Below are 27,870 nucleotides of genomic sequence, written 5' to 3' on the forward strand. Positions count from 1 at the left end.
CATGCCAAGTTCATCTGCCTTCCCTGTTAGGCCTCTTGCATTGAAATAAATACAGCTTAATTTATCAGTCCTACCTTGCTCCTGCCTGCCCTGACTGACTCGCTGCTTTTCCTAACTGTATCAGTCACAGATTGATCTCCTTCCTCAGTATCTCAGTGTATCCCCACCCCCACCACTTACTCGTTTAAATCCTCCTGAGCAGCTCTAGCAAATCTACCTACCAGTATATTAGTCCCCATCTAATTCAGGTGAAATCCACCCTCCTTGTACAGGTCACTTCTATACCAGGATAGATTCCAATGGTCCAAAAGTGTGAATCCTTCTCCTATACACCAGCTCTTCAGCCATGCCTTCATCTGCCCTATCCTCCTATTCCTACCCTCACTAGTACCGGGAGTAGCACTGGGAGTAATCCAGATATTATCACCCACGAGGGCCTCCTTTTTAAAGTCCTGCCTAACTTAATATATTCTCCCATCAGAATCTTCTCCTTTTCACTTCCTATGTCGTTCGTACCAATGACCTCCTGCCAGTCCCTCTCCCCTTTGAGAACATTCTGCACCCTCTGAGGCGTCCTTGATCTTGGCAACAGGGAGGCAACACTATTCCGCTTTTTCGCTGCTGGACGCAGAAATGTCTCTCTGACCAGACTGCACCCTAACACAATCGATCACTATGAACCCTATGTATCCCTCATTTCATTAGAGCCAGTCTTGATACCAGAAACTTGGCTGTTTGTGCTACATTCCCCTTAAAGTCCATCACCCCTACATTTTCCAATACAGCATACTTGTTTGAAACAGGGATAGCCAAAGACTACTGTACTACCTGCCTACCTCTCCTACCTTTCTTGGAGTTAACCCATCCACCTGACTGTATCTGCAGCCTTTCTCCCTTCCTATAACTGCCACCCATCACACCTCCTAACTCTTGAAAACTTAATACCTCTAACTGTCGTTCCAACCGATCTATTCGATCTGACAGGATTCATAACAAACGACATTTATTGCAGATATAATCCTCAGTAACCCTTAAACTCTGAAACTCCAACATCCGACAACAGCAGCAGATCACTCTCCTAAAGGCCATTTTACTCCTTCCAATTGACAGACCCAGAAAACAGCACCGTCTTATTGCTCGGGACTAACTTTATACTTATGGTTTATATTCTTAAAATTCAATCAAGAGACAGATCCCAGTAAAAAACATATAAATCAAGAAAGAACCCACTCTACTCACTATTGTAGATTTACAGCAAGGCTATACTTAAAACTATTCACTTATCTGTTTCTGTGCTATGACCTCTCTCAAACAGGTCATCATGTATTTTCCCACATTTATTTTCCATGTCATTCTCCACAGTAAACACTGATGCAAAATAGTCTTCAGTATCTCCCCCATTCTCCTGCAGCTCAACACACTGCCTTCTGATCTTTGAGGGGGCCCCATTCTCTCCCTAGTTACCCTTTTGTCCTTAATGTATTTATAACATCCCTTTGGATTCTCCTTAAACCTATTTGCCAAAGCTATCTCATGTTATTTTTATGCCCTCCTGATTTCCCTCTTAAGTATACTCCTACTGCCTTTAGACTCTTAAGGATTCACTCAATCTCTACTGTCGATACTTGACATATACTTCGTTCTTTTTCTTAATCAAACCCTCAATTTCTTGAGTCACCCAGCATTCCCTGCACTTACCAGCCTTTACTCTCTTCATACGAGGAATATACTGTCTCTGGACTCATCTCACTTCTGAAGGCTTCCCATTTTCCAGCTGTCCCCTGACCTGCAAACATCTGCCCCCAATCAGCTTTAGAAAGTTGTTGCTTAATACGGTCAATATTGGCAGTCCTCCAATTTGGAATTTCAACTTTTCGATTCGGTCTATCCTTTACCATCACTATTTTGAAACTAATAGAATTATGGTCACTGGTCCTAGTGCTCCCCCACTGACACTTCATCTGTCCTGCCTTATCTCCCAAGAGCATGTCAAGTTTTGCTCTAGTAGATACATTTACATACTGAATTAGAAAATTTCCTTTTGCACACTTAAATTCCTCTCCACCTAAACCCTTCATACATTTGAAAAGTTAAACTCCCCTACCATAACCACCTTATTATCTTTACTGATAACTGAGATCTCTTTACAAATTTGTTTCCCAACTTCCCGCTGACTACTAGGAGGTCTATACTGTAATACAATCCCTATAAAGGTGATCATCCTTTTCTTATTTCTTAGTTCCACCCAATCAACTTCCTTGCATGTCTTCCCAGGAATATCCTCCCCAAGTACAGCAGTAATGCTATCCCTTATCAAAACGCCACTCCCCCTCCTCTTTCACCCCACCCTCCCCACCAATCCTTCCTCAATACTGGAACATTAAGCTAGGTAAAAACAAATGACTGCAGATGCTGGAAACCAGATTTTGGATTAGTGGTGCTGGAAGACCACAGCAGTTCAGGCAGCATCCAAGGAGCAACAAAATCAACGTTTCGGGCAAAAGCCCTTCATCAGGAATAAAGGTAGAGAGCCTTAAGCGTGGAGAGATAAGCTAGAGGAGGGTGGGGGTGGGGAGAAAGTAGCATGGAGTACAATAGTAGAGTGGGGGAGGGGATGAAGATGATAGGTGAGGGAGGAGGGTGGAGTGGATAGGTAGAAAAGATGATAGGCAGGTAGGACAAGTCATGGGGACAGTGCTGAGCTGGAAGTTTGGAACTAAGGTGAGGTGGGGGAAGGGGAAATGAGGAAACTGTTGAAGTCCACATAGATGCCCTGGGATTGAAGTGTTCCGATGCGGAAGATGAGGCGTTCTTCCTCCAAGCGTCTGGTGGTGAGGGAGTGGTGGTGAAGGAGGCCCAGGACCTCTTTAAGCTGCCAGTCCTGTCCATTCCTGAGCCATATTTCTCTAATTGCTATGATTTTCCATGTTCCTAACCATGCCAGGTTCATAGAATCATAGAGATGTACAACTTAGAAACAGACCCTTCGGTCCAAGTCGTCCATGCCGACCAGATATCCCAACCCAATCTAGTCCCACCTGCCAGCATCCGGCTCATATCCTACCAAACCCTTCCTATTCCGATACCCATCCAGATGCCTCTTAAATGTTGCAATTATACCAGCCTCCAGCACTTCCTCTGGCAGCTCATTCCATACACCTACCACCCTCTGCGTGAAAAATTTGCCCCTTAGGTCTCTTCTATATCTTTCCCCTCTCACCCTAAACCTATGCCCTCTAGTTCTGGACTCCCTGATCCCAGGGAAAAGACTTTGTTTGTTTACCCTATCCATACCCCTCATAATTTTAGTAAACCTCTATAAAGGTCACCCCTCAGCCTCCGACGCTCCAGGGAAAACAGCCCCAGCCAGTTCAGCCTCTCCCTACAGCTCATCCATGTAAATCTTTTCTGAACCCTTTCAAGTTTCACAACATCCTTCCATTAGGAGGAAGGAGTCCAGAAATGCACGCAATATTCCAACAATGGCCTAACCAATGTCCTGTACAGCCGTAACATGACCTCCCAACTCCTCTACTCAATACTCTAACCAATGAAGGAAAGCATACTAAACAGCACCTTCACTATCCTATCTACCTGTGACTCCACTTTCAAGGAGCTATGAACCTGCACTCCAAGGTCTCTTTGTTCAGCAACACTCCCTCGGATCTTACCATCAACTAAGTCCTGCTAATTGCTTTCCCAAAATGCAGCACCTCGCAATTATCTGAATTAAACTCCATCTGCAATTTCTCAGCCCACTGCCCCATCTGATCAAGATCCTGTTGTAATCGGAGGTAACCGTCTTCACTGTCCACTACACCTCCAATTTGAGTCATCTGCAAACTTGCTAACTGTACCTCTTATGCTCACATCCAAATTATTTATATAAAATGATGAAAAGTAGTGGACCCCACACCAATTCTTGTGGTACTCCACTGGTCACAGGCCTCCAGTCTGAAAAACAACCCTCCAACACCAACCTCTGTTCTGTGTCCACTTCTTCTGTTTTGTATCCAAATGGCAAGTTATCCCTGTATTCCATGAGATCTAACCTTGCTAACCAGTCTCCCATGGGGAGCCTTGTCAAATGCCTTACTGAAGTCCATATAGATTACATCTACTGCCCTGCCCCCATCAATCCTCTTTGTTACTTCTTCAAAAAATTCAATCAAGTTTGTGAGACATGATTTCCCACGCACAAAGCCATGTTGACTATCCCTAATCAGTCCTTGCCTTTCCAAATACATGTACATCCTGTCCCTCAGGATTCTCTCCAACAACTTGCCCACCACCAAGGTCAGGTTCACCAGTCTATAGTTCCCTGGCTTGTCTTTACCGCCCTTCTTAAAGAGTGGCACCACGTTAGCCAACCTCCAGTCTTCTGGCACCTTACCTGTGACTATCGATGATACATATATCTCAGCAAGAGGCCCAGCATCCACTTCCCTAGTTTCCCACAGAGTTCTAGGGTACACCTGATCAGCTCCTGGGGATTTATCCACTTTTATGCGTTTCAAGACATTTTTCAAGATGTCACCATCTATTTCCCTATATTCTACATCTTCCATGTCCTTTTCTACAGTAAATACTAGCGCAAAATACTCGTTTAATATCTGCCCCATTTCCTGCGACTCCACACAAAGGCCGCCTTGCTGATCTTTCGGGGGCCTTATTCTCTCCCTAGTTACCCTTTTGTCCTTAATGTATTTGTAAAAACCCTTTGGATTCTCCTTAATTCTATTTGCCAAAGCTATCTCATGTCCTCATTTTGCCCTCTTGATTTCCCTCTTAAGTATGCTCCTACTGCCTTTATACTCTTCTAAGGATTCACTCAATCTATCCTGTCGAGACCTGACATATTCTTTGCATTGAAATAAATGCAGTTTATCAGTCCTACTTTGTTCTCACCTTTGTCCCTGCCTGCCCTGACTGTTTGACTTGCTCCTTTTCTCAACTGTACCAGTCTCAGATTGATCTCTTTCCTCACTATTTCTCTGGGTACTACTCCCTCACCTTTCTAGTTTCAATCCTCCCGAGCAGCTCTAGCAAATCTCCCTGCCACTATATTATTCCTCTTTCAGTTCAGGTGCAATGCATCCTTCCTGTACAGGTCATTTCTATCCCAGAAGAGATTCCAAAGCTACAAAAATGTGAACCCTTCTCTCTGCACCAGCTCCTCAGCCACGCATTAATCTGCTCTATACCTACGCTCACTGGCTTGTAGCACTGGGAGTAATTCTGATATTACTACCCTCCTTTTTAACTGCCATCCATTACAGGCACCCCACCCACCGCAAAGGGCTTGTAAATTCCTCACTGTTGCTAACTGCCGTGCCAACCAATCCATGCAATATGATAGGATTCACAACCAAAGACACTTCCTGCAGTCATAATCATTAGTTACATGGAAACTCTCTAAACTCCCACACCTGACAGGAAGAGCATATTACTCTAAAGGCCTTCTTTGCTCCTTCACAATCTACAGACCCAGAAAATTAACACCATCTTACTGCTCTTCAAAAACACTGCTCCAGGCTAACTTAGTATTTGTGGTTTATATTTTTAAACTTTAATCAAAAGACAGACCTCAATAAAACATATAATCAAGAAATAACCCACTCTACTCCCAACTGTAGATTTACAGCAAGCTTACATGTAAAAACTATGCACTTATCTGTTCCTGTGCTGTGAGCTCTCCCACAAAGGGTTCTCCAAGGTCAGCTGTGAATTTCACTATTGGTTCATTTTTCCGAGACGCACTCTGATGTCCAGAGGTACATTAACTCAAACAGCAAAGGCAGTAACTCTGCAAATTCACTGCCGTGTCAGTCAGCACTGTAGGTTTCTTTCTCTCTTTTCCCTCAATGAGCATGTGGTTGCGGCCTTTGTCTGTCTTCCTTCATTTTAAAATGCCATTGTTTTGATCTTTTTTCCTCCCAAAGTTTCAAAACAATGCAACAGCGTATAAAACAGTGACTGTTACTCCTGAAATACCTCAAAAACAAGGGACAGCCTTACGGACACAATTTGTTTCTGTCCTCCATTCTGGATTACATAGAAATGCTTGGCATGAATCCAGATCTTTCTTATATTTTCTAATTAGCCTGCTCAGAGACATTATTACATACAATACAGTACAACTATAATACTAGCATCTTCACAACAACATGGACAGATCGTTCCTGGGCAATGTATACAAAGTGTAGGACAAATCCAACCCAGCCATTACTGCCCTGTCAGTCTACTGTTGATCATTAAAGTGATGAAAGGTGGTCATCAATAGTGCTATCAAACTGCACCTATTGACATCCAGTTTGGGTTCTGCCATGGCAACTCAGTTCCTGACCTTTTTACAGCGATGATTCAAACATGGATACAGGAGTTGAATTCCAGAGATGAGGGGAGTGTGACAGCCCTTGCCATCAAGGCTGCATTTGACCAAGAAGCATCCTTGAGTGGCATCAAGGAGTCCTAGCAAGATTGGATGAATGGCTCTCAGGTGTAAACTCTCTGCTGGTTGGAGTCATACCTGGCACATAGGAAGAGGGCCATGGTTTGTGGAGGTCAGTCATCTCAGCTCCGGGACATCTCTACAGGATTTCAACATGGTAGTGACCTAGCTCCAACCATCTTTAGCTGCTTCAGTAACCTTGCCTCAATAAAGGTCAGAAGTGGGGATGTTTAAAAACAAGGCGCATCCCATTTAAGGGGAGGAAAAACAAAACTTTTCTCTTGGAAGGTCACTTATCTGCAGAGTTCTCTTCTGCAGAGGGTAGAAGAGGCAGGGTCACTGAACATTTTAAGGCTGAGTTAGGTTGATTTCCTTGCATGTTAAGAATCTAAGGGTATGGAGCATACAGGAACACAGATGACAATCAGATAACTTATCTATTTGGGTAGCAGATGCCTATTGTTTATTGCTTGCTGTCACCCTCTTTTCTGGAATAGAGATTTTCCAATCTGCTGGAATCTTTCCAGAATCTAGGGGGAGCATCCTCCATCTCTGCAGACACTCCCTTTAAGATCCTAGAAAACAAGTAATCAATTTTAGGACACCTGTCTGCTTTTAGGCCATCAGTTTTCCTCTCACTTTTGAGTTATAAAATTTTCTTTTAAAAGTTTCTCCCTCCTTCTACCCTTTGATTTTCTATCTCTTGGAATGCTTTCACCAAAATGATAGGTGCAAAATACTTTTTCAAAAGAATTCGCCATGCCCTGGTTTCCCACTTTTCATGCTTTAATCTCATCCTCCAACATTTAGGTATTCCTTTCCTTGTTTATATCCCTGTTATAATTGTCTGTTTTTTATGTCTTCTAGTAGTTCATTCATTTTAATTTCCTCCACATTTTTCTTTCAGTCATCCTTTGCTGGTTTTTAAAGTTTTCCACATCGCTGGGTTAGACATTTGTGTAGTTGTTAAAAAATTAATTACTCTCTTTCACTTCCTTAAAAAGTACTACAAGCATCCATTAATAGCAAAATGGCAGTAGAAATACTTCTTTTGAGTTAATGGTTTTCTTGGACATGTTCTAATATTTAATTGCATTAAACCAGTAATGTATACTCAAAGTGTTCAAAGAATCAAAAGAATTCACCAGGCACTCAATTTAAGTATGTATAACAACAATTAGCTTAAGATATAAAGCTATAATAAACTAGTTTGCATTTAAATCTATGAATTGTTTTGAACCTTACCAGAAAAAAAAACAATTTTTGGTCATTTGTTTAAGAATATGTCAAGTTTGATGTGATAAGACTGGCATCATGTCTCACCAACATTAGATTTTTTTGGAAGTGACAAAGAAGATTGATGAAGGCAAAGCGGTGGACATTTTCTCTGTGGACTTCAGCAAGATGTTTGATAAGGTTCTACATGCTAAACTGGTTAGTAAGGTTAGATCATGTCGAATACAGGAAGAGCTAACCATCTGGATACAAAATTGGCTTGAAGGTAGGGTGGTGGTGGAGGGTTGTGGTTGTTTTTCAGACTGGAGGCCTGTGATCAGCGTTGTGCGAGAAGAACTGGTGCTAGGTCCACTGCTTTTTGTCATTCATATAAATGATTTGCAAGTGAATACAGAAGTTATAGTTGGTAAGTTTGCAGATGACATCAAAAGTGGTGGTGTAGTGGACAGTGAAGATTACCTCTGATTGCAATGGAACCTTGATCAGATTGGCAAAGGGGCTGAGGAATAGCAGGTGGAGTTTAATTCAGATAAATAGGTGGTGTTGCACTTTGGTAAGGCAAATCAGGGCCGGACTTATACACTTAATGGTAAGGTCCTGGGGTGTGTTGCCAAACGATGAGACCTTGGGGGCAAGGCTCATTGTTCCTTGGAAGTGGAATCGTAGGTAGACAGGATAGTGAAGGCGGTGTTTGGTACACTTGCCTTTACTGGTCAGTGCATTGAATATAGGAGTTGGTATGTCATAATGTGACTTTACAGGACACTGATTAGGCCCCTTTTGGAATACTGTGTGCAATTCTGGTCTCCCTGCTGTAGGAACTATGTTCTTAAACCTGTAAGGGCTCAGAAAAGATTTACAAAGATGTTGTCAGGGTTTGAACTTTACAGAGAGGCTGAATAGGCTGGGGCTCTTTTTTCCTGGAGCATCAGAGGCTAAGGAGTGACCTTACAGAGGCTTATAAAATCATGAGGGGCATGGATAAGGTGAATAGCCAAGGTACCCCCCCCCCCTCCCCCCCCTCCACCCAACCACCGCGCAAGAGTGGAGGAGTCCAAAACTGGTGGGCACAGGTTTAAGGTGAGAGGGGGGAAGATTTAAAAGGGACCTAAGGGGCAACGTTCTCATGCTGAGGGTGGTGAACATGTTAAATGAGCTGCCAGAGTAAGTGGTGGAGGCTGGTACATTTACAATATTTAAAAGCCATCTGCGTGGGTATATGAATAGGAATGGGACTAGGTTAGATTAGATTACATTACAGTGTGGAAACAGGCCCTTCGGGCGAAGCACAACCCGCCGAAGCACAACCCACCCATACCCCTACATATACCCCTTACCTAACACTACGGGCAATTTAGCATGGCCAATTCACCTGACCTGCACATCTTTGGACTGTGGGAGGAAACCGGAGCACCCGGAGGAAACCCATGCAGACACGGGGAGAATGTGCAAACATCACACAGTCAGTCACCTGAGGTGGGAATTTAACCCCGGTCTCCAGCGCTGTGAGGTAGCAGTGCTAACCACTGTGCCACCATACCGCCCACTAATTTGGGATATGAATGTGTTGGATCGAAGGATCTGTTTCCATGCTGTACAACTCTATGGCTGCAACAGGGAATTAGCAGAAAACATGTTTCCTGTAAAGTACAAATGCTTAATACACATCTAGGCTACATTCTGATACTGCTTAGTAAACCTGAAAACACTCCGAGCTCAATAAATCTACACGAAAATATCTTCTGTTATACTTATTTTTTCGCTTCCACATTTTTATTTAGGGCAGCATTTGCACTTAACATTCAAGCTATACAAGAAAGAAGAATCACTATTATTCCTTCCCAAAAATATCACAACTTATAATACTTGCAACAATTCAAGGTGTGATTGGAAAAAAAAAAACAAGGTATTGAAAATGCAAATTATATTCAAGTTACTTTTGCTAAAATCATCACTATTTGTATGAAAGATTATTTTATAATAAATTATTTTTACACATAATAAAATGATTATTATGAAACAAGTACAATTTTTTCCAATTTTTCTCCTGAAATATTGCTCTGATATTTTGGTAGAATGAACTCTTTACATTTAATTTATTCGAGAAAGTCGGTTTCTGATCTTACCTATAAAGGGGATAGAGGCCAATGAATCATCCTGTGGGCTTGAACTTGATGCTTTCCTCTGATCACCCATCCGTTTAATATTTACCTCGCGACGTGTATCATTAGGTAGCCAGCAGGTCGGGTCTGCTGCTGTATCTGGTGAGTTTACAGCTAAAATATATGACTGATGTCTTAGTGGTTGCGGTGCTAATTTACTTGAGGCAAGTTTTTCTCGCAAAATCACAGTCTCTTTTATGTCTGAAGGGTCCTGCTCTTTAAGTCCAGATCTAAGATCAATCTGTTCTAGACAATTCTCTTCATCTAACTTAACTTTCTCTTCTAGTTTACTTTCAGGTTTCAGTTTTTCCAATTCTTTATTCTTTTGTCTAATTGATGCATTGGTAACACTGGAGGTAGCAGCAGCCTTTAATATCCTATTAGTCTGCACAAAAGGCTGTGCAGATGTTGGTGCTGAACATGAAGCTGATCTTACAGCAACAGCAATTTCTGCTGGATGATCAGGCACACTTTCAGCTCTTGTCCTCGACTCTAAATGCTGGCCACATAGATTACTATGATTTACCATTCTTGGATCTTTTAATGCATCAATACCAATACTTTGGGTAGGAGAAAAAACTGATGTTGCACAGGTGACAGTGGTGGTTAACAAAGAACTTGGTAGGGTAGTTTGAAAGGACATTGGTAAATAAGATTTTTCTTGAGAAGGAACCAGAGGTTGCTGCCCTGTATAAATGGACTGGTGATCCCTTGAATGCTGAATAGGTTTCATATCAGTAGCAACCTTCCAAACTGGCAGGGCAGGACTAGAACGTGCACTGCTTCGAACGTTGGATCGCACCTTTATAACATCAGCGCTGGGAACACTTGAAGGAAGACTATTATTCTGAGACTGTGCCGTACTACTGGTAGATATGAGAGTTGCTGAATGCCCAACATGTCTCGCAGGCTGCCGGAATCCTTCGCGTAAACAAAATCTGTTATCCAATTCATTAATTCTAGCTGTTTGATTAAATATTCGCTGCACCCCATTCTCAGCCGCATCATGTGAATTTATTGTTCCAATATCTGCAGGTAGACTGCCCAACATTTCCGGTTGTTTTCCCAGATAATCACAGGACCGTGTCCTATGGTTCTGTGGTCCAATTACTGGTGACGTTAATGCATCCTGTGAAGCACTTCGTGGCCAATTTTTCATTAGAACAGATTCTCCTAACCGTTCCTGAGACACACTACGGTATCTCATTGGTGCAGCTTGGCAAGATCGATCATGTGATGTGCTCCGACGTCTTGCTGGAGTTGTTATGCAGGTTGGAGAGGTTTGTTGATAATCTGTTGAATTTTGAGCTGCTGCTCTCAAACTATCTAATCTTTCCTGTATTGTCCTACTACCATACATGTGCAAACGTCTATTTTCTGTATATTCTTTGTAAGTTTTATAATTACGCCAGTCTATATTTTGGTGCGAAGTAACAGTTGAAGGTGAATGGTGATTTGGGATCGAACAGTCTGTAGTTTGAGGTGTAGATTTACTGCAAATAGCATCTGAATATGATCCATAGATTGTCTGTTTACCAGCATTCGTGGTAGAGGTAGTTGTTGTAGTGTCTTTTACCCTACCACTTGTAACTTGATGAATCGTATTACTAGTTAAAACAGCTGAAGAGGTGGTTGTCCTCGTTCTTGCTTTCGCAATGGCATGGTCAGCAAAGCCATAATGTACTTCTTCTGTTCTGAGAATTGAACTTGAATGATTAATTCTACCAGGTGCAAAATCAGCAACCGTCTCTGAAGGCACAATAACAGTCCTTACTGTTTCATTGCAAACACACACAGCAGTATTAGTTTTTGCAATATCTGAAGATGGAACTTGCACTTCAGTCCAACATCCTCTATCGGATGCAGCAACGGTTCGTACCGACCTATTAATTTGTTGCCTCCCTCGAGAAGGCTCTGGTGGTGAAACCTCCATGGGCTGAGCCCCAGGTGAACTGGAGTTGGTCAATCGAGGGTAGCAAACAGGTGGTGGTTCAGGGATATTGTGGGCATTGCCAGTGTAAGGATCGTTGCCTTTTAAGTAGGCATCTTGGGAATATGCCTGAAAAGGATGAAATATATAATGCATTATGAAAATAAACAAATACAACAGGCACCATTTTATTTCAGCAACCATTATCCAATGAAAACAGTGAATCATAATGGAAACAGCTATCAAACGGTTTTATGTCCCACAAATTAAAGAACATGAAGCATTAAATTTATATTCATCCTAGTTCCCTTAACGTGATTCTGCCACAGATGATCGCTTTCCTGAGATATTAAGCTCTGATATTACTGATATTGACCCACCCTTGCCCTCAACCTATTGCAGGTGGAGAGTTTGTCAAGTGAAATATGGTGATGTTACCTGCCAATTATTCCACAGCAATTAACAAGGGGCTCCAATTTAAAATTTACTCTGGTTTTACAAGGGTTCGGAAATTCGGCAGTGAAATTTAGGTGGTAGACACTGGTACTAAGGGTCAGCAGCTCTTTGATCACTCCTTGCAGTGTACTCCTCCTATTTCACAGATCGCTCAAGGAACCCTTAAGCCATCCCTCAAATTCCTAAACTAACTGGTGACAACTCCCAGCCCTCCTGATTGTAGTCTTTAACTTCTTCATTTCATAGAACCACTCAAGGAGCCAAGCAGAAATTCCTGACAACTAGTGTTCCTTCCAATCATCCCAATTGCGTACGCAGCTGCCCAGAAAACAGATCAAAAAAGCAAAGATGTTTTCTACAAACTTGAGTTCTTCAGCTATTATCAATCACTGCCTTCTCTTCGTAAATATTAGAGCCTAAATTTATTCCTGAAACTACCTAAGTTAAACTGTAAGGGATCAATATAAATTTATCCTGACCTCTTGAATCCCACATATGGTATATCTATTGCTCCGCTACCACAGGAATCAAACTCGTTGTTCGATATCATACCTTTATTCTTAACCTATCAACTTTTATTAATATTCTTAAAGCTTTATTTTTAAAATAAAAAAGAATGCAATAGATTTTTGCTTGAAGCCAATATCAATATATATCATGCTGCTTGTTAAAGGGTGTTTCCTAAATTTATGCACCTGAATTATAGAGTTTTATTTGAACAAGCTGACCTTTGCATTATTGGCCCTCTACTTTCTATTAAGACTAACAAAGCCCATTATCTTGCTTTTGTTTCAACCAGGACAATGGTTGTCACAAGATTTCTCAGAATTACAAATTTCTGCCATTGGCAGTGGCGTGCTTGAAGAGGGGAAACCAAGTTACTGTTCTGATTCAATCCCTCCCTTAATGAAATATTAAACTATTAAATTTAAGTCAGCAACCTAAAGAACTCCAGTGCAAGCTAGGTATTAAACTTTGGACACAAGTTTTGTTTTTTTCTTAATATTCCTTCGGGGAGTGGTTTTTTTGGGGGGTAGGACAGCACTTGTTGCTCATTTGCGATTGGTCAGAGGACAGTTAGGAGTTAACCATACAAATGTGGGTCTGGAGTCACATGTAGGGAAAACCAGGTAGGGATAGCAGATTTCCTTCCCTGAAAGACGAAGTTTTGCGATAATTGATAGCGGTTAGTCAAACATCTGACAATTCTATGGCTTTAAGGAGGTGTCCAGAGTGCTGTGCTGGAAAAGTACAGCAGGTCAAGTAGCATCCAAGGAGCAGGTAGTGGTGTGTTTGGTACTACATTTTTTTCTTAATTGAAGGAAGGTTGGGTTGAGACAGAGACAGCGAGCAGTCTGCTCCAAAAGCTAATAAAGTCAACAGCTTGTGAGGTCTTGGGGGACTTTTTTTTTTGCAAAAGTTGGAACAATAGGAGCCTGAATGGGTGAGGTCATCCTCCCACAGAATCAGGACTTTTTTTTCCTTAAATTTTCAGCCTTCAGTAGTAGTTGCTGCTGGGGTCCTGAAGCTGATTTTCTTGTTATAGCTAAAAGCTGGGGGGTTCTCTTCCTGTTGTAGATCTCATGTAAGAAAATCTATTACTGAATTTGCCTTCACCAAGTATGTATTTGTGGGATGTTATTATATTAGAACTTAGTAATTAAATAATCCATTATTCTATTACATTTTCTAGTAAAGTCATTCTAATTTCATCTTTGTTTTGTTGTACTTTAATTATAGTATACGAATAATGTGCATTTGGTTTCAAAACTAGCAGCTTGATCAATCGAGTTGCATCTGGTATGCAGCTCCTGGCACTTGCCTTTAAAAAAAAGAACAAGTTAGGGTCTAGGCTATCTTTTTATATTTTGAGGGATTGATCTGGTCCACAACAAACTCATGTCTTCAGAATATTAGACTGGCGTTCTAGATTATTAGTCCAGTTACCTCTAAGCCACTATCTGCTCGAGTCAAACTGTAGATGAAGCTACTGGCTGCCTTAATACAGCTAAAATGCCCTGGGTTCATTCAAAAAGTGATTATCAAAGGTTGCAAAATAAATTAAATGGTTAAAATCTTATTTCCACTTGCAGAATAATTTACAAAACTACTTACAAGTGCCAAATATTTTTGTGCAATTCAAGATTCCAATTAGAAAATACACCAATGTAAATTAACCTTTCCCCACATTAACAAAAGTGAGTGTATTAAAGCAATGATGAAAATCAGGATTTCGACAAATCATCTCAAATGTTTACCTTTTTCATTTCTAAATTAAGTAAAACCTGCTTTATTATTAAACAAAGAATATGTCTCTCAGAGAATAACAGGATATGAAATACGAAGTGGAAAATCTCTAACTAATAGTAACGTTCATCTACATTATGTTTCAAGGTTTGGTTTCTTTGATAAACTGTTGCCAAATTTGTTTTTTGTTGCACAGGAAACCTTAATCATTTTAAATCATACATGAAATTTACAAAGAGTTAACAAATGGTATGTTAATTCAAAAACTTGAGCATTCCTACTTTGATCCATGCTAATATTCAAATATACTGATAAAATCACTGTGTCCAACCATAAGAACAAAATAAACTTCGTTCTTAATTCACTTGAGATATAGCTTCTGGTTACATAGTTTCCTGTTTAAATCCCAACATGCACAGATATCATCCAAAAACATGTCCCAACCGTCATTTAAGCTCATTAGTAAACAAAACACACTCACTGTAGACGTGAGAACAGATCTAAGGGATCTCCAAGACTGGATGAGGCTATAAAATACAACTTTGCTCATACTTCTACCATAGCACTTACAGTCATAGAGATGAACAGCACGGAAACAGACCCTTCGGTCCAACTCGTCCCATTTGCCAGCACTTGGCCCATACCCCTCTAAACCCTCTCTATTCATATACCCATCCACATACCTTTTAAATGTTGTAATTGTAGCAGCCTCCACCACTTTCTCTGGCAGCTCATTCCATACACGCACAACTCACTGCGTGAAAACTTTACCCCTTAGGTCCCTTTTAAATCTTTCCCCCTCACTCTAAACCTATACCCACTAGTTTTAGATTCCCCCACCTCAGGGAAAAGACCTTGCCTATTTACCCTATCCATGTCCCTCATGATTTTATAAACCTCTAAGGCCACCCCTCAGCTCCAAGGAAAATAGCCCCAGCTTATACAGCCTCTTCCTAGAGCTCAAAGCCTCCAACCCAGGCAAAATCCTTTGTTAATCTTTTCTGAACCCTTTCAAGTTTCACAACATCCTTCGACTGCAGGGAGACCAGAACTGCACACAATATTCCAAAAGTGGCCGAACCAACATCCTGAACAGCTGCAACATGACCTCCCAACTCCGATACTCAATGCCTTGAGCAATAAAGGAAAGTATGCCAAACGCCGCCTTCACTATCCGATCTCCCTGCAACTTCACTTCCAAGGAACTATGAACCTGCATTCCAGGGTCTCTTTGTTCAGCAACACTCTCCAGCAACACTTACCATTAAGTGTAAAAGTCCTGCTTTAATTTGCCTTTCCAAAATGCAGCATCTCACATTTATATAAATTAAACCCCATCTGCCACTCCTCAACCCACTGGCCTATCTGATTAAGTTCCCATTGTACTCTGAGGTAACCTTCTTTACTCTGGATTAGGTTTGCTCACTGAGCTGGAAGATTCATTTCCAGATGTTTCGTCACCATATTAGGTAACATCTTCAGTGAGCTTCCAGACAAAGCACTGCTAGTGTTTCCTGCTTTCTATTTATAAGTTTGGGTTTCCTTGGGTGATGTCATTTCCTATTCTTTTTCTTAGGGGGTGGTAAATGGGATCCAAGTCGATGTGTTTGTTGATAGAGTTCCGGTTGGAATGCCATGCTTCGAGGAATTCTCGTGCATGTCTCTGGCTTGTCCTAGGATGGATGTGTTGCCCCACTCAAAATAGTGTCCTTCTTCATCTGTACGTAAGGATACTAGTGAGAGAGACTCACGTCATTTTGTGGCTAATTGATGTTCATCTATCCTGGTGGCTAGTTTTCTGTCTGCCCAATGTAGTGTTTGTTACAGTTCTTGCACGGTATTTTGTAAATGACATTAGTTTTGCTTGTTATCTGTACGGGGTCTTTCAAGTTCATTAGCTGCTGTTTTAGTGTACCGGTGGGTTTGTGGACTACCATGATGCCAAGGGATCGGAGTAGTCTGGCAGCTATTTCCAAAATGACTTTGATGTAGGGGGGAGCAGCTAGGGTTGCACTAAACATGCATGAGAATTCCTAGAAAGGCTCCAACTAGAACTCTATCAACAAACACATTGACTTGATCCCATTTACCACCCTTTGAGAAAAAGAACAGGAAATGATGTCACCAACCCAAGGAAACCCAGATGAATAGCAAGCAGGAAACACCAACAATGCTTCATCCTGGAGCTCACTGAAGATTTTACCTAGTATGGAGACAAAACATCTGAAAATGTACCTTCCAGCTCAGTGAGCAAACCTACATCCAGAACCTCAACCTGAGCTACAAGTCTTCTCAAAACTCGCTAACCTTCTTTGCTGTCCACTACATTACCAATTTTGGGGTCATCTGCAAAATTGCTAACTATACCTCCTAAGTTCACATCCAAGTCATTTACATAAATGACAAAAAGCAGTGGACTGAGCACTTATCCTTGGGCACACCACTGGTTACAGTCCTTCAGTCCGAAAGCAACCCTCCATCACCACTCCGTGTCTTCTACCTTCAAGCCAGTTCTGTATCCAAATGGCTAGTTCTCCTGGTATTCCATGTGATCAAACCTTGCTAACCAGTCTATCATGAGGGACCGTGCGAGCGCCTTACTGAAATCCACATAGATCACTTCCACCACTCTACCTTCATCAATCCTCTAAAAACTCAACCAAATTAATGAAACATGATTTCCCGTGTTAACTATCCCTAATCAGTCCTAGCCTTTCCAGACACTTACATCCCTCAGGATTCCCTCCAACAATTTGCGCATCACCGATGTCAGGCTCACTGGTCTATAAGCAGGCTCTCAGATATTGTACAGCAATAAATAAAATGAAAATGTACAGCAGTATCCATGAAAAAAAAAAGCAAAGTTATGAGATACGAACATAAGAACTAGAAGCAGGAATAGGCGATTCAGCTCGTTGAGCATGCTCTACCTTTGGATCTGATCATGACTGGTCATAGTCTCTGCTTCAACTCCATTTTCCTGCCCACCCTCCATAACCCTTCATCCCATTTGGAATTAAAAATTTTCAATCTCCTTAAATTTATTCAATGTCCCAGCATCTACCATACTCTGGGGTAGTGAATTCTGTAGATTCACGATGCTTTGAGAAAAAGGATTAAAACCTGCTATCTCTTATCCTAAAATGATGATCTCTTGTTCTAGATTGTCCCACTTACAGGAACATCCTTTCTAAAATTACCTTGTCTAGTTGATGTTATGTATCCTTACATACCTCGATTAGACCTCCTTTCATAGAACATAGAACAATACAGCACAGAACAGGCCCTTCGGCCCACGATGTTGTGCCGAACTTCTATCCTAGATTAAGCACCCATCCATGTACCTATCCAAATGCCGCTTAAAGGTCGCCAATGAATCTGACTCCACCACTCCCACGGGCAGCGCATTCCATGCCCCCACCACTCTCTGGGTGAAGAACCCACCCCTGACATCTCCCCTATACCTTCCACCCTTCACCTTAAATTTATGTCCCCTTGTAACACTCTGTTGTACCCGGGGAAAAAGTTTCTGACTGTCTACTCTATCTATTCCTCTGATCATCTTATAAACCTCTATCAAGTCACCCCTCATCCTTCGCCGTTCCAACGAGAAAAGGCCGAGAACTCTCAACCTATCCTCGTACGACCTACTCTCCATTCCAGGCAACATCCTGGTAAATCTTCTCTGCACCCTCTCCAAAGCTTCCACATCTTTCCTAAAGTGAGGCGACCAGAACTGCACACAGTACTCCAAATGTGGCCTAACCAAAGTCCTGTACAGCTGCAACATCACCTCACGACTCTTGAATTCAATCCCTCTGCTAATGAACGATAATACTCCATAGGCCTTCTTACAAACTCTATCCACCTGAGTGGCAACCTTCAAAGATCTATGTACATAGACCCCAAGATCCCTCTGTTCCTCCACCTGACCAAGAACCCTACCATTAACCCTGTATTCCGCATTCTTATTTGTTCTTCCAAAATGGACAACTTCACACTTGGCAGGGTTGAACTCCATCTGCCACTCCTCAGCCCAGCTCTGCATCATATCTAAGTCCCTCTGCAGCCGACAACAGCCCTCCTCACTGTCCACAACTCCACCTATCTTTGTATCATCTGCAAATTTACTGACCCACCCTTCGACTCCCTCATCTAAGTCATTAATAAAAATTACAAACAGCAGAGGACCCAGAACTGATCCCTGCGGAACTCCACTTGTAACTGGACTCCATGCTGAATATTTACCATCTACTACCACTCTCTGACTTCGACCGGTTAGCCAGTTTTCTATCCAATTGGCCAAATTTCCCTCTATCCCATGCCTCCTGACTTTCCGCATAAGCCTACCATGGGGAACCTTATCAAATGCCTTACTAAAATCCATGTACACTACATCCACTGCTCTACCCTCATCCACATTCTTCTAAAGACCAGAGAAAATAGGCCTTGGGAAATAAGGCAGTGCAGGTGACTGAGGTGACAGTGGGGGAACACTTTGGGGCCAGCGACCATAATTCTATTTGTTTTAAAATTGTGATGGAAAAGGATAGACCAGATCTAAAAGCTGAAGTTCTAAATTGGAGAAAGGCCAATTTTGACGGTATTAGGCAACAACCTTCGAAAGCTGTTCGCAGGTAAAGGCATGGCTGGAAAATGGGAAGCCTTCAGAAATGAGATAACAAGAATCCAGAGAAAGTATATTCCTGTCAGGGTGAAAGGGAAGGCTGGTAGGTTTAGGGAATGCTGGATGACTAAAGAAATTGAGGATTTGGTTAAGAAAAAGAAGGAAGCATATGTCAGGGAGAGACAGGATAGATCGAGTGAATCCTTAGAAGAGTATAAAGGCAGTAGGAGTATACTTACGAGGGAAATCAGGAGGGCAAAATGGGGACATGAGATAGCTTTGGCAAATAGAATTAAGGGGAATCCAAAGGGTTTTTACAAACATATTAAGGACAAAAGGGTAACGAGGGAAAGAATAGGGCCCCTCAAAGATCAGCAAGACAGCCTTTGTGTGGAGCCACAGAAAATGGGGGAGATACTAAATGAGTATTTTGTATCAGTATTTACTGTGGAAAAGGATATGGAAGATATAGACTGTAGAGAAATAGATGGTGACATCTTGCAAAATGTCCAGATTACAGAGGAGGAAGTGCTGGATGCCTTGAAATGGGTAAAGGTGGATAAATCCCCAGGACCTGATCAGGTCTAACCGAGAACTCTGTAGGAAGCTAGAGAAGTGATTGCTGGGCCTCTTGCTGAGATATTTGTATCATGGATAGTCACAGATGAGGTGCCAGAAGATTGGAGGTTGGCAAACATGGTGCCAGTGTTTAAGAAGGGCAGTAAAGACAAGCCAGGGAACTATAGACCAGTGAGCTTGACCTCAGTGGTGGGCAAGTTGTTGGAGGGAATCCTGAGGGACAAGATGGACATGCATTTGGAAAGGCAAAGACTGATTAGGGATAGTCAACATGGTTTTGTGTGTGGGAAATCATGTCTCACAAACTTGATTGAGTTTTTTGAAGTAGTAATAAAGAGGATTGATGAGGGCAGAGCAGTAGATGTGATCTATATGGACTTCAGTAAGGCATTTGACAAGGCTCCCCATGGGCGACTGATTAGCAAGGTTAGATCTCATGGAATACAGGGATAACTCGCCATTTGGATACAGAGCCGGCTCAAAAGTGGTGGTGGGGGGGTTGTTTTTCAGACTGGAGGTCTGTGATCAGTGGAGTGCGACAAGGATCGGTGCTGGGTCCTCTACTTTTTGTCATTTACATAAATGATTTGGATGCGAGCATAAGAGGTACAGTTAGTAAGTTTGCAGATGACACCAAAATTGGAGATATTGTGGACTGCGAAGAGGGTTACCTCAGACTACAACAGGATCTGGACCAGATGGGCCAATGGGCTGAGAAGTGGCAGATGGAGTTTAATTCAGATGAATGTGAGGTGCTGCATTTTGAGAAAGCAAATCTTAGCAGGACTTATACACTTAATGGTAATGCCTAGGGAGTGTTGCTGAACAAAGAGACCTTGGAGTGCAGGTTCATAGCTGCAGTGTGCTGCTGCCTCATCTCCTGAATAGGGAGCGGACTTAACAGAAAACTCCGAGTCCCAGAGGAAAGGCATTGAATCAACAACTTAGGAAGAGAAAAGGTTGAGATTATGAAGGGAGATTACAGAGAGTTGGGCAGGAATTTAAAAAGTCCTCGAGAGCATTAATATCTGGATTACTCCTGGTACTATGAGCTAGTGAGGGCAGGAATAGGAGGATACAGGAGATGAATGCATGGCTGAGGATCTGGTATATGGGGGAAGGAATCACATTTTTGGATCATTGGAAGCTGTTTGGGGTAGAAGTGACCTGTACCAGGACAGATTGCATCTAAACTAGAAGGGGACTAATATACTGGCAGGGAGATTTGTTAGAGCTGCTCGGGAGGATTTAAACTAGTAAGGTGGGGAGGGGGGGACCAAGGGAGATAGTGGGGAACGATTTCAATCTGAGACTGGTACAGTTGAGAACAAAGGGAAGTCTAACAGTCAGGGCAGGCAGGGACAAAGCAGAGAAACAAGGTGGGACTGATAGGTTAAACTGCATTTATTTCAATTGAAGAGGCCTAACAGGGAAGGCAGATGAACTCAGGGCATCGTTAAGAACATGGAACTGAGATATCATTGCACTTACAGAAACGGGTCTCAGGGATGAACAAGACTGGCAGCTTAAATGTTCCAAGATACAAATGCTACAGGAAGGACAGCAAGGGAGGCAAGAGAGGAGGGGGAGTGGCATTTTTGATTAGGGATAGCATTACAGCTGTAAGGAGGGAGGATATTCCTGGAAATACATCCAGGGAAGTTATTTGGGTAGAACTGAGAAATAAGAAAGGGATGATCACCTTATTGGGATTGTATTATAGATCCCCTAATAGTCAAGACAGAAATTGAGAAAAAAATTGTAAGGAGATCTCAGTTATCTGTAAGAATAACAGGGTGGTTATGGTAGGGGATTTTAACTTTCCAAATATAGACTGGGACTGCCATAGTGTTAAAGGGTTTCGATGGAGAGGAATTTGTTAAGTGTACACAAGAAAATTTTTTGATTCAGTATGTGGATGTACCTACTAGAGAAGGTGCAAAACTTGACCTACTCTTGGGAAATAAGGCAGGGCAGGTGACTGAGGTGTCAGTGGGGGAGCACTTTGGGGCCAGCGACCATAATTCCATTAGTTTTAAAATAGTGATGGAAAAGGATAGACCAGATCTAAAAGTTGAAGTTCTAAATTGGAGGAAGGCCAATTTTGATGGTATTAGGCAAGAACTTTCGAAAGCTGATTGGGGGCAGATGTTCGCAGGTAAAAGGGACAGCTGGAAAATGGGAAGCCTTCTGAAATGTGATAACGAGAGTCCAGAGAAAGTATATTCCTGATAGGGAGAAAGGAAAGGCTGGTAGGTATAGGGAATGCTGGATGATTTAAAAAATTGAGGGTTTGGTTAAGAAAAAGGTAAAAACAGGATAGATTGAGTGAATCCTTAGAAGACTATAAAGGCAGTAGGAGTATACTTAAGAGAGAAATCAGGAGGGCAAAAAAGGGACACGATAAAGCTTTGGGTAACAAATGAGAGAACAGGGCCCCTCAAAGATCAGCAAAGCGGCCTTTGTGTGGAGCCACAGAAAATGGGGCAGATAATAAACGAGTATCTTGCATCAGTATTTCCTGTGGAAAAGGACATGGAAGATATAGAATGTAGGGAAATAGATGGTTACATGTTGAAAAATGTCCATATAACAGTGAATGAAGGGCTGGATGTCTTGAAATGCATAAAAGTCGATAAACCCCCAGGATCTGATCAGGCGTATCCTAGAACTCTGTGGGAAGCTACGGAAGTGTTTGCGGGGCCTCTTACTGAGATATTTGCATCATCGATAGTCACAGGTGATGTGCCAGAAGATTGGAGGTTGGCTAACGTGGTGCCACTGTTTAACAAAGGTGGTAAGGACAAGCCAGGGAACTACAGACCAGTGAGCCTGACATCGGTGGTGGCCAAGTTGTTGGAGGGAATCCTGAGGGACAGGATGTACATGTATTTGGAAAGGCAAGGACTGATTAGGGATAGTCAACATGGCTTTGTGCGTGGGAAATCATGTCTCTCAAACTTGATTGAGTTTTTTGAAGAAGTAACAAAGAGGATTGATGAGGGCACAGCAGTAGATGTGATGTGATCTATATGGATTTCAGTAAGGCATTTGACAAGGTTCACGGGAGACTGGACAGCAAGATTAGATCTCATGGAATACAAGGAGAACTAGCCACATGGATACAGAACTGGCTCAAAAAGGTAGAAGACAGAGGGTGCTGGTGGAGGCTGTTTTTCAGAATGGAGGCCGGAAACCAGTGGAGTGCCACAAGAATTGGTGTTGGGTCCACTACTTTTCATCATTTATATAAATGATTTGGATGTGAGCAGAAGAGGTACAGTTAGTAAGTTTGCAGATGACACCAAAATTGGAGGTGTAGTGGACAGTGAAGACTGTTACCTCCGATTACAACAGGATCTTGATCAGATGGGGCAGTGGGCTGAGAAGTGGCAGATGGAGTTTAATTCAGATAAACGTGAGGTGCTGCATTTTGGGAAAGCAAATCTGAGCAGGACGTATACACTTAATGATAAGGTCCCAGGGAGTGTTGCTGAACAAAAAGACCTTGGAGTCCAAATTCATAGCTCCTTGAAAGTAGAGTCGCAGGTAGATAGGATAGTGAAGGCGGCATTTGGTAAGCTTTCCTTTATTGGTCAGAGTATTGAGTACAGGAGTTGGGAGGTCATTTTGCGGCTGTACAGGACATTGGTTAGGCCACTGTTGGAATATGGTGTGCAATTCTAGTCTCCTTCCTATTGGAAAGATGTTGTGAAACTTGAAAGGGTTCAGAAAACATTTACAAGGATGTTGCCAGGTTTGGAGGATTTGAGCTGTAGGGAGAGGTTGAATAGGCCAGGGCTATTTTCCCTGGAGTGTTTGAGGCTGAGGGATGACCTTACAGAGGTTTACAAAATTATGAGGTGCATGGATAAGATAAATAGACAAAGTCTATTCCCTGGGGTGGGGGAGTCCAGAACTAGAGGGCATAGGTTTAGGGTGAGAGGGGAAAGATATAAAAGAGACCTAAGGGGCAACGTTTTCCACTCAGAGGTTGTTACGTGTATGGAATGGGCTACCAGCGGAAGTGGAGGCGGCTGGTACAATTGCAGCATTTAGAAGGCATCTGGATGAGTATATGAAGAAGAAGGGTTTTGGCGGGATATGGGCCAGGTGCTGGCAGGTGAGACTAGAGTGGGTTGGGATGTCTGATCGGCATGGACGAGTTGGACCAAAGGTCTGTTTCCATGCTGTACATCTCTATGATTCTAACTAACCGAATAATAGATTATCCAAACGAAATACTGCCCGCCCATCTCGTTCAGATAATCGGGATTCCTCTGTACATGTCTGTCAACTCAGATTTTCACAATATACATTCCTACTTGTGTATCATCTGCGAATTTAGCTGTCATATTTTTATTGCCCTCATTTACGTTATTGACATTAATTGTAAAACAGTGAGGCGCAGTAAACTCCTGCAGGACTCCACTTGACATATACTGGAAATCAGACAAGGATCCTTCTGCATACACTGTTTTCTGCCAGCCAGCCAATCTTTTATCCATACTAAAGTGTTACCCCATATACCATGAATTATTATTTTCCATAATAACCTTTGACACAGCATCTTTCAAATCTAATTTTCCATATCACCAGGTAAATGTCAAAGTTCCAGCTGTGCTGAAAGAGCTCAATATAAAATATTGCTATTCCTTTACATTGGTATTTCTTGCAAATTGTCCTGAGTGCAAAGGCAGTTGCACTGAAACGTTTTGACAAAAATCTGTCCTTATTCAACAGTACTCAAATTCTGTAATACCAAATAAATAAATAAAATTACAGAAGATTGAGCTTGCTACAATGCACTCACTGGGTAATGAGGCTAACGCAAGATGGGTAAATAATAGGTGCCAGATAATTAAGGATTTATTTAATAATGTTCAATGAATATGCATCCCATTTTGAAAGGAGGGTGTAGCCATGGTAAATACAGAGTTTGAGGAGGGTTGGTGCAGATTCGATGAGCCAAATGGCCTTTATTTTGCACTTTGGAGGCTCCGATTCTAAAATGGAAACACTGAGGCAACTAAGGAAGTTAAGGATGAAAACAAATTTTTTTAAAAATTACAATACTGCAAATATTGTAGAATATCTGGAAGTCTTTAGAAAACAGTAAAGGATGTCTTAAAGTAAAATTAAAATTAGTAAACTTGCAAAAAAAAAATAAAAGCAGCCTAAGTTTCTACATGCATATACAAAGAAAGAGTAGCTAAAAATTAAATCTTGGTCCCCTAAAAGGATGAGACTGATGAATTCATAATGGAAAACAAGAAAATAGCAGACATACTGAGCAAGTATTTTATATACATCTTCATGGTAGAAAGAACAAAAGGTATCTCCAGCATTGTAGAAATTCAAGAGGCAATGGAAAGAAAAAAACTTTAAATATTTAATCACTAGAGGAAAATGTACTAGGAAAGCTAGCAGGCTAAAAAATGCCATGTGCCCTGGAAACATTGGCCTGCAACTCAAGGTCTTAAACAAGGTGTTTGCACAGAAAACTAATTGATTATAATCTTCCAAAATTCCCTAGATTCTGTAAAGGTCTCAGCTGATTGGGAAAATGTAAATGTTACACTTCAATTTAAGAAAGGAGAAGGGGCAGAAATCAAGAAACTATAACCACATGGTCTCCTTTCCATCATTGGAAAAATTAGACTAGATTAATTCCCTACAGTATGGAAACAGGCCATTCTGCCCAACAAGTCCACACTGACTCTCCGAAGAGTAACCCACCCAGACTCATTCCCCTAATCCTACCCTACATTTACCCCTGGTTGATATACCTAACACTATGGGCCAATTCAGCTGACCTGCACATCTTTGGATTGTGGGAGGAAACCGGGGCACCCGGAGGAAACCCACGCAGACATGGGGAGAATGTGCAAACTCCACACAGTCACATGAGGTGGGACTCGAACCCGGGTCCCTGGCACTGTGAGGCAGCATTGCTAACCACTGAGCCATCGTGTCGCTCCAGTTCCAAAATGCTGAAATGCATGAAGGAGGAAGTAGCAAGATGAATAGAGAAAATGATAAAAATCCAGCAGCACCAACACGGTTTTATGCAAAGAAAATACTACAGCATTTTGAGGACGTAATAATCAGGGAGGATACTGCACAAGAGGCCATAGTATGCTCGATAATGAGCGTAACTGGAGGAATGACAAACCAACAGAAAACAAAGTGGAGATAAATGGATAATTTTAGCTCAGCTGGGTCCTGAACTATTTACAAACTATATTATTGTCTTTTTAAAAAGAGCACTCTATATTGTTACCATATTTACTGACAATACAACAGTAGGTAGAAAAGCTAAGTTTGAGGAAAACAAAAGTGTGCAAGGGGATAAAGATTTAAGTAACTTAGCAACAATTTGCTAGATTCCATTATAATATAGGAAGTGTGAATTTGGTCGGTAGACTCAAATGAAGGGAGATTTGGGTCTCCTCATAATATGCAGAGACCATAAGTTATTTAGAAGGCAAATTGAACACTTGCATCTATTGCGAAAAAGTGGAATAAATTTCAAGAAATTCTTGTTGTTAAATCTGTACTGCGCATTCATGAGATTGCACTTGAATTACTGCAGTGTGTTTTGGTCTTCTTACTCCAGGTATACTTTTGAGATATTCTCTTATTTTGACACCCTTTCTATAATAGGGCACCTAAATGAATGTCACTATGTTCAAATTTATGATTACTTCTTTGGTCTTGTGTTGCATTCCTCTACTTCTCAAACTCAAAATGCTCCAGTTCTTTACTATGACTTTAGCTGTGCTTGCACTGTCACAAAATTGCATTTGAGCCTCAAGGTTTCTATTAATTTACAAACTTTAGCATCTATATACTGAAATCATACTGTTATTCCTTATTTGTCTCAAATTTATTTTCTCACTCCCATATTATATCACAATTTGCATATTTAAAAAGCGGACATTGAACTGGATCAAGATGTAAATTCATTCAAAGGTTCTAGTGACCATCGTATGAGGAGTACATTATTTGAACATCTTATGGCTGTATTATGTCTATATAACACTCAATGAATTCACATAAACAGGAAGATTATATAATAAGAAGCTTGCGACTTCTCTCAAAATTACCCATTAAGAATTGATTGATAAAATAACACTCATCCTCATAAGTATTTATTGGGCTTAACTGAAGAACTATAGCCTCACATATCAAAAAAGACAAATGCAATACAAATTTATACAGAAATAAATCCATAACATTGCCATCTAACGTGGAAAGTATCAAGACAAGGAAAATAATCGAGCAACCAAAGAAACATGAATTAATAAGGACATCAAAGAGGGTTTTGGGAGATGGAAGGCTTATCTGAAAATTCCATATGAATGAAAGACCATGAATAAGGGCACAGCAATCATTTTGATAAAGTACCACAACGATGTTGTTCTGAAGGTATGGGATGGACAGAGATTTCATCAAGTGTGTCTGGGGCAAACTCTTATAACAATACATTCTCTAGAGCCAAGCAGGCTATTCTAAACTTGCTAGCGAGGCAATCAGACAAATCAATAAACTCATGCTAAAGGAGTCTTTAAGTGACATTTAAAATGACCATAATCAAATTTCATATCCAGTGTGAAGGGAGGTGGTGTAAGTCTAAGACTAATATTTTAAACATGAATAAAGGCAATTACAAGGCAGAGCAAGTGAACTGAAAAACAGAAATATTAGGACAGCAGAAATGCAGACTTAATATTTTATAACTTCCCACAAAGATTCATTCCAGCAAAAAAGAATGATTCTTCGAAAAGGATGCATCATGCCTGGCTAAACAAGGGATAATGTCAAATCGTAAGAAATATTGTACTTATCAGAAAGGATTAGTCGCTAGGTCAGATAAATAGACAGATTTTAAGAACGAGTATAAGATGACTAAAAAGGGGAGAAAATAAGAGGAGACTAAGCCAACTCAATATAAAAACAGACAATAGGAGTTTCCACAAGTAGGTGAATAGGAAATTAGCAATTAAAACTAGTGTTGATTCTCAGAGCGAGTCTGGGGAAATTAATAATAGTAAACAATTAATAATAGTGGAGGTGTTAAACAGGTATTTTGAGTCTGTGGTTACCATACCAGAATTATAAAATTTCCCAACGATGCTTGAAATTCAAGAGGAGAACGGGAGATAGCAATTACCATCAC

At 41.3% G+C, this 27,870-nt stretch overlaps 1 protein-coding gene across 4 annotated transcripts in view; it reads right to left on the reverse strand.

Moving 5' to 3' along the window:
- LOC140480713 (rho GTPase-activating protein 21-like) overlaps positions 1–27,870 on the reverse strand; it is a 232,140-nt gene that overhangs the window by 49,680 nt on the left and 154,590 nt on the right. For all 4 annotated transcript variants that reach the window (XM_072575976.1, XM_072575977.1, XM_072575979.1 and 1 more), the window contains one exon: positions 9,814–11,908. In XM_072575976.1, the coding sequence (XP_072432077.1) occupies positions 9,814–11,908 (2,095 nt within the window). The remainder of the gene's footprint in view (positions 1–9,813; positions 11,909–27,870) is intronic.

Source organism: Chiloscyllium punctatum, chromosome 8 (assembly GCF_047496795.1).
Source record: "Chiloscyllium punctatum isolate Juve2018m chromosome 8, sChiPun1.3, whole genome shotgun sequence".
Lineage (NCBI taxonomy): Eukaryota > Metazoa > Chordata > Chondrichthyes > Orectolobiformes > Hemiscylliidae > Chiloscyllium > Chiloscyllium punctatum.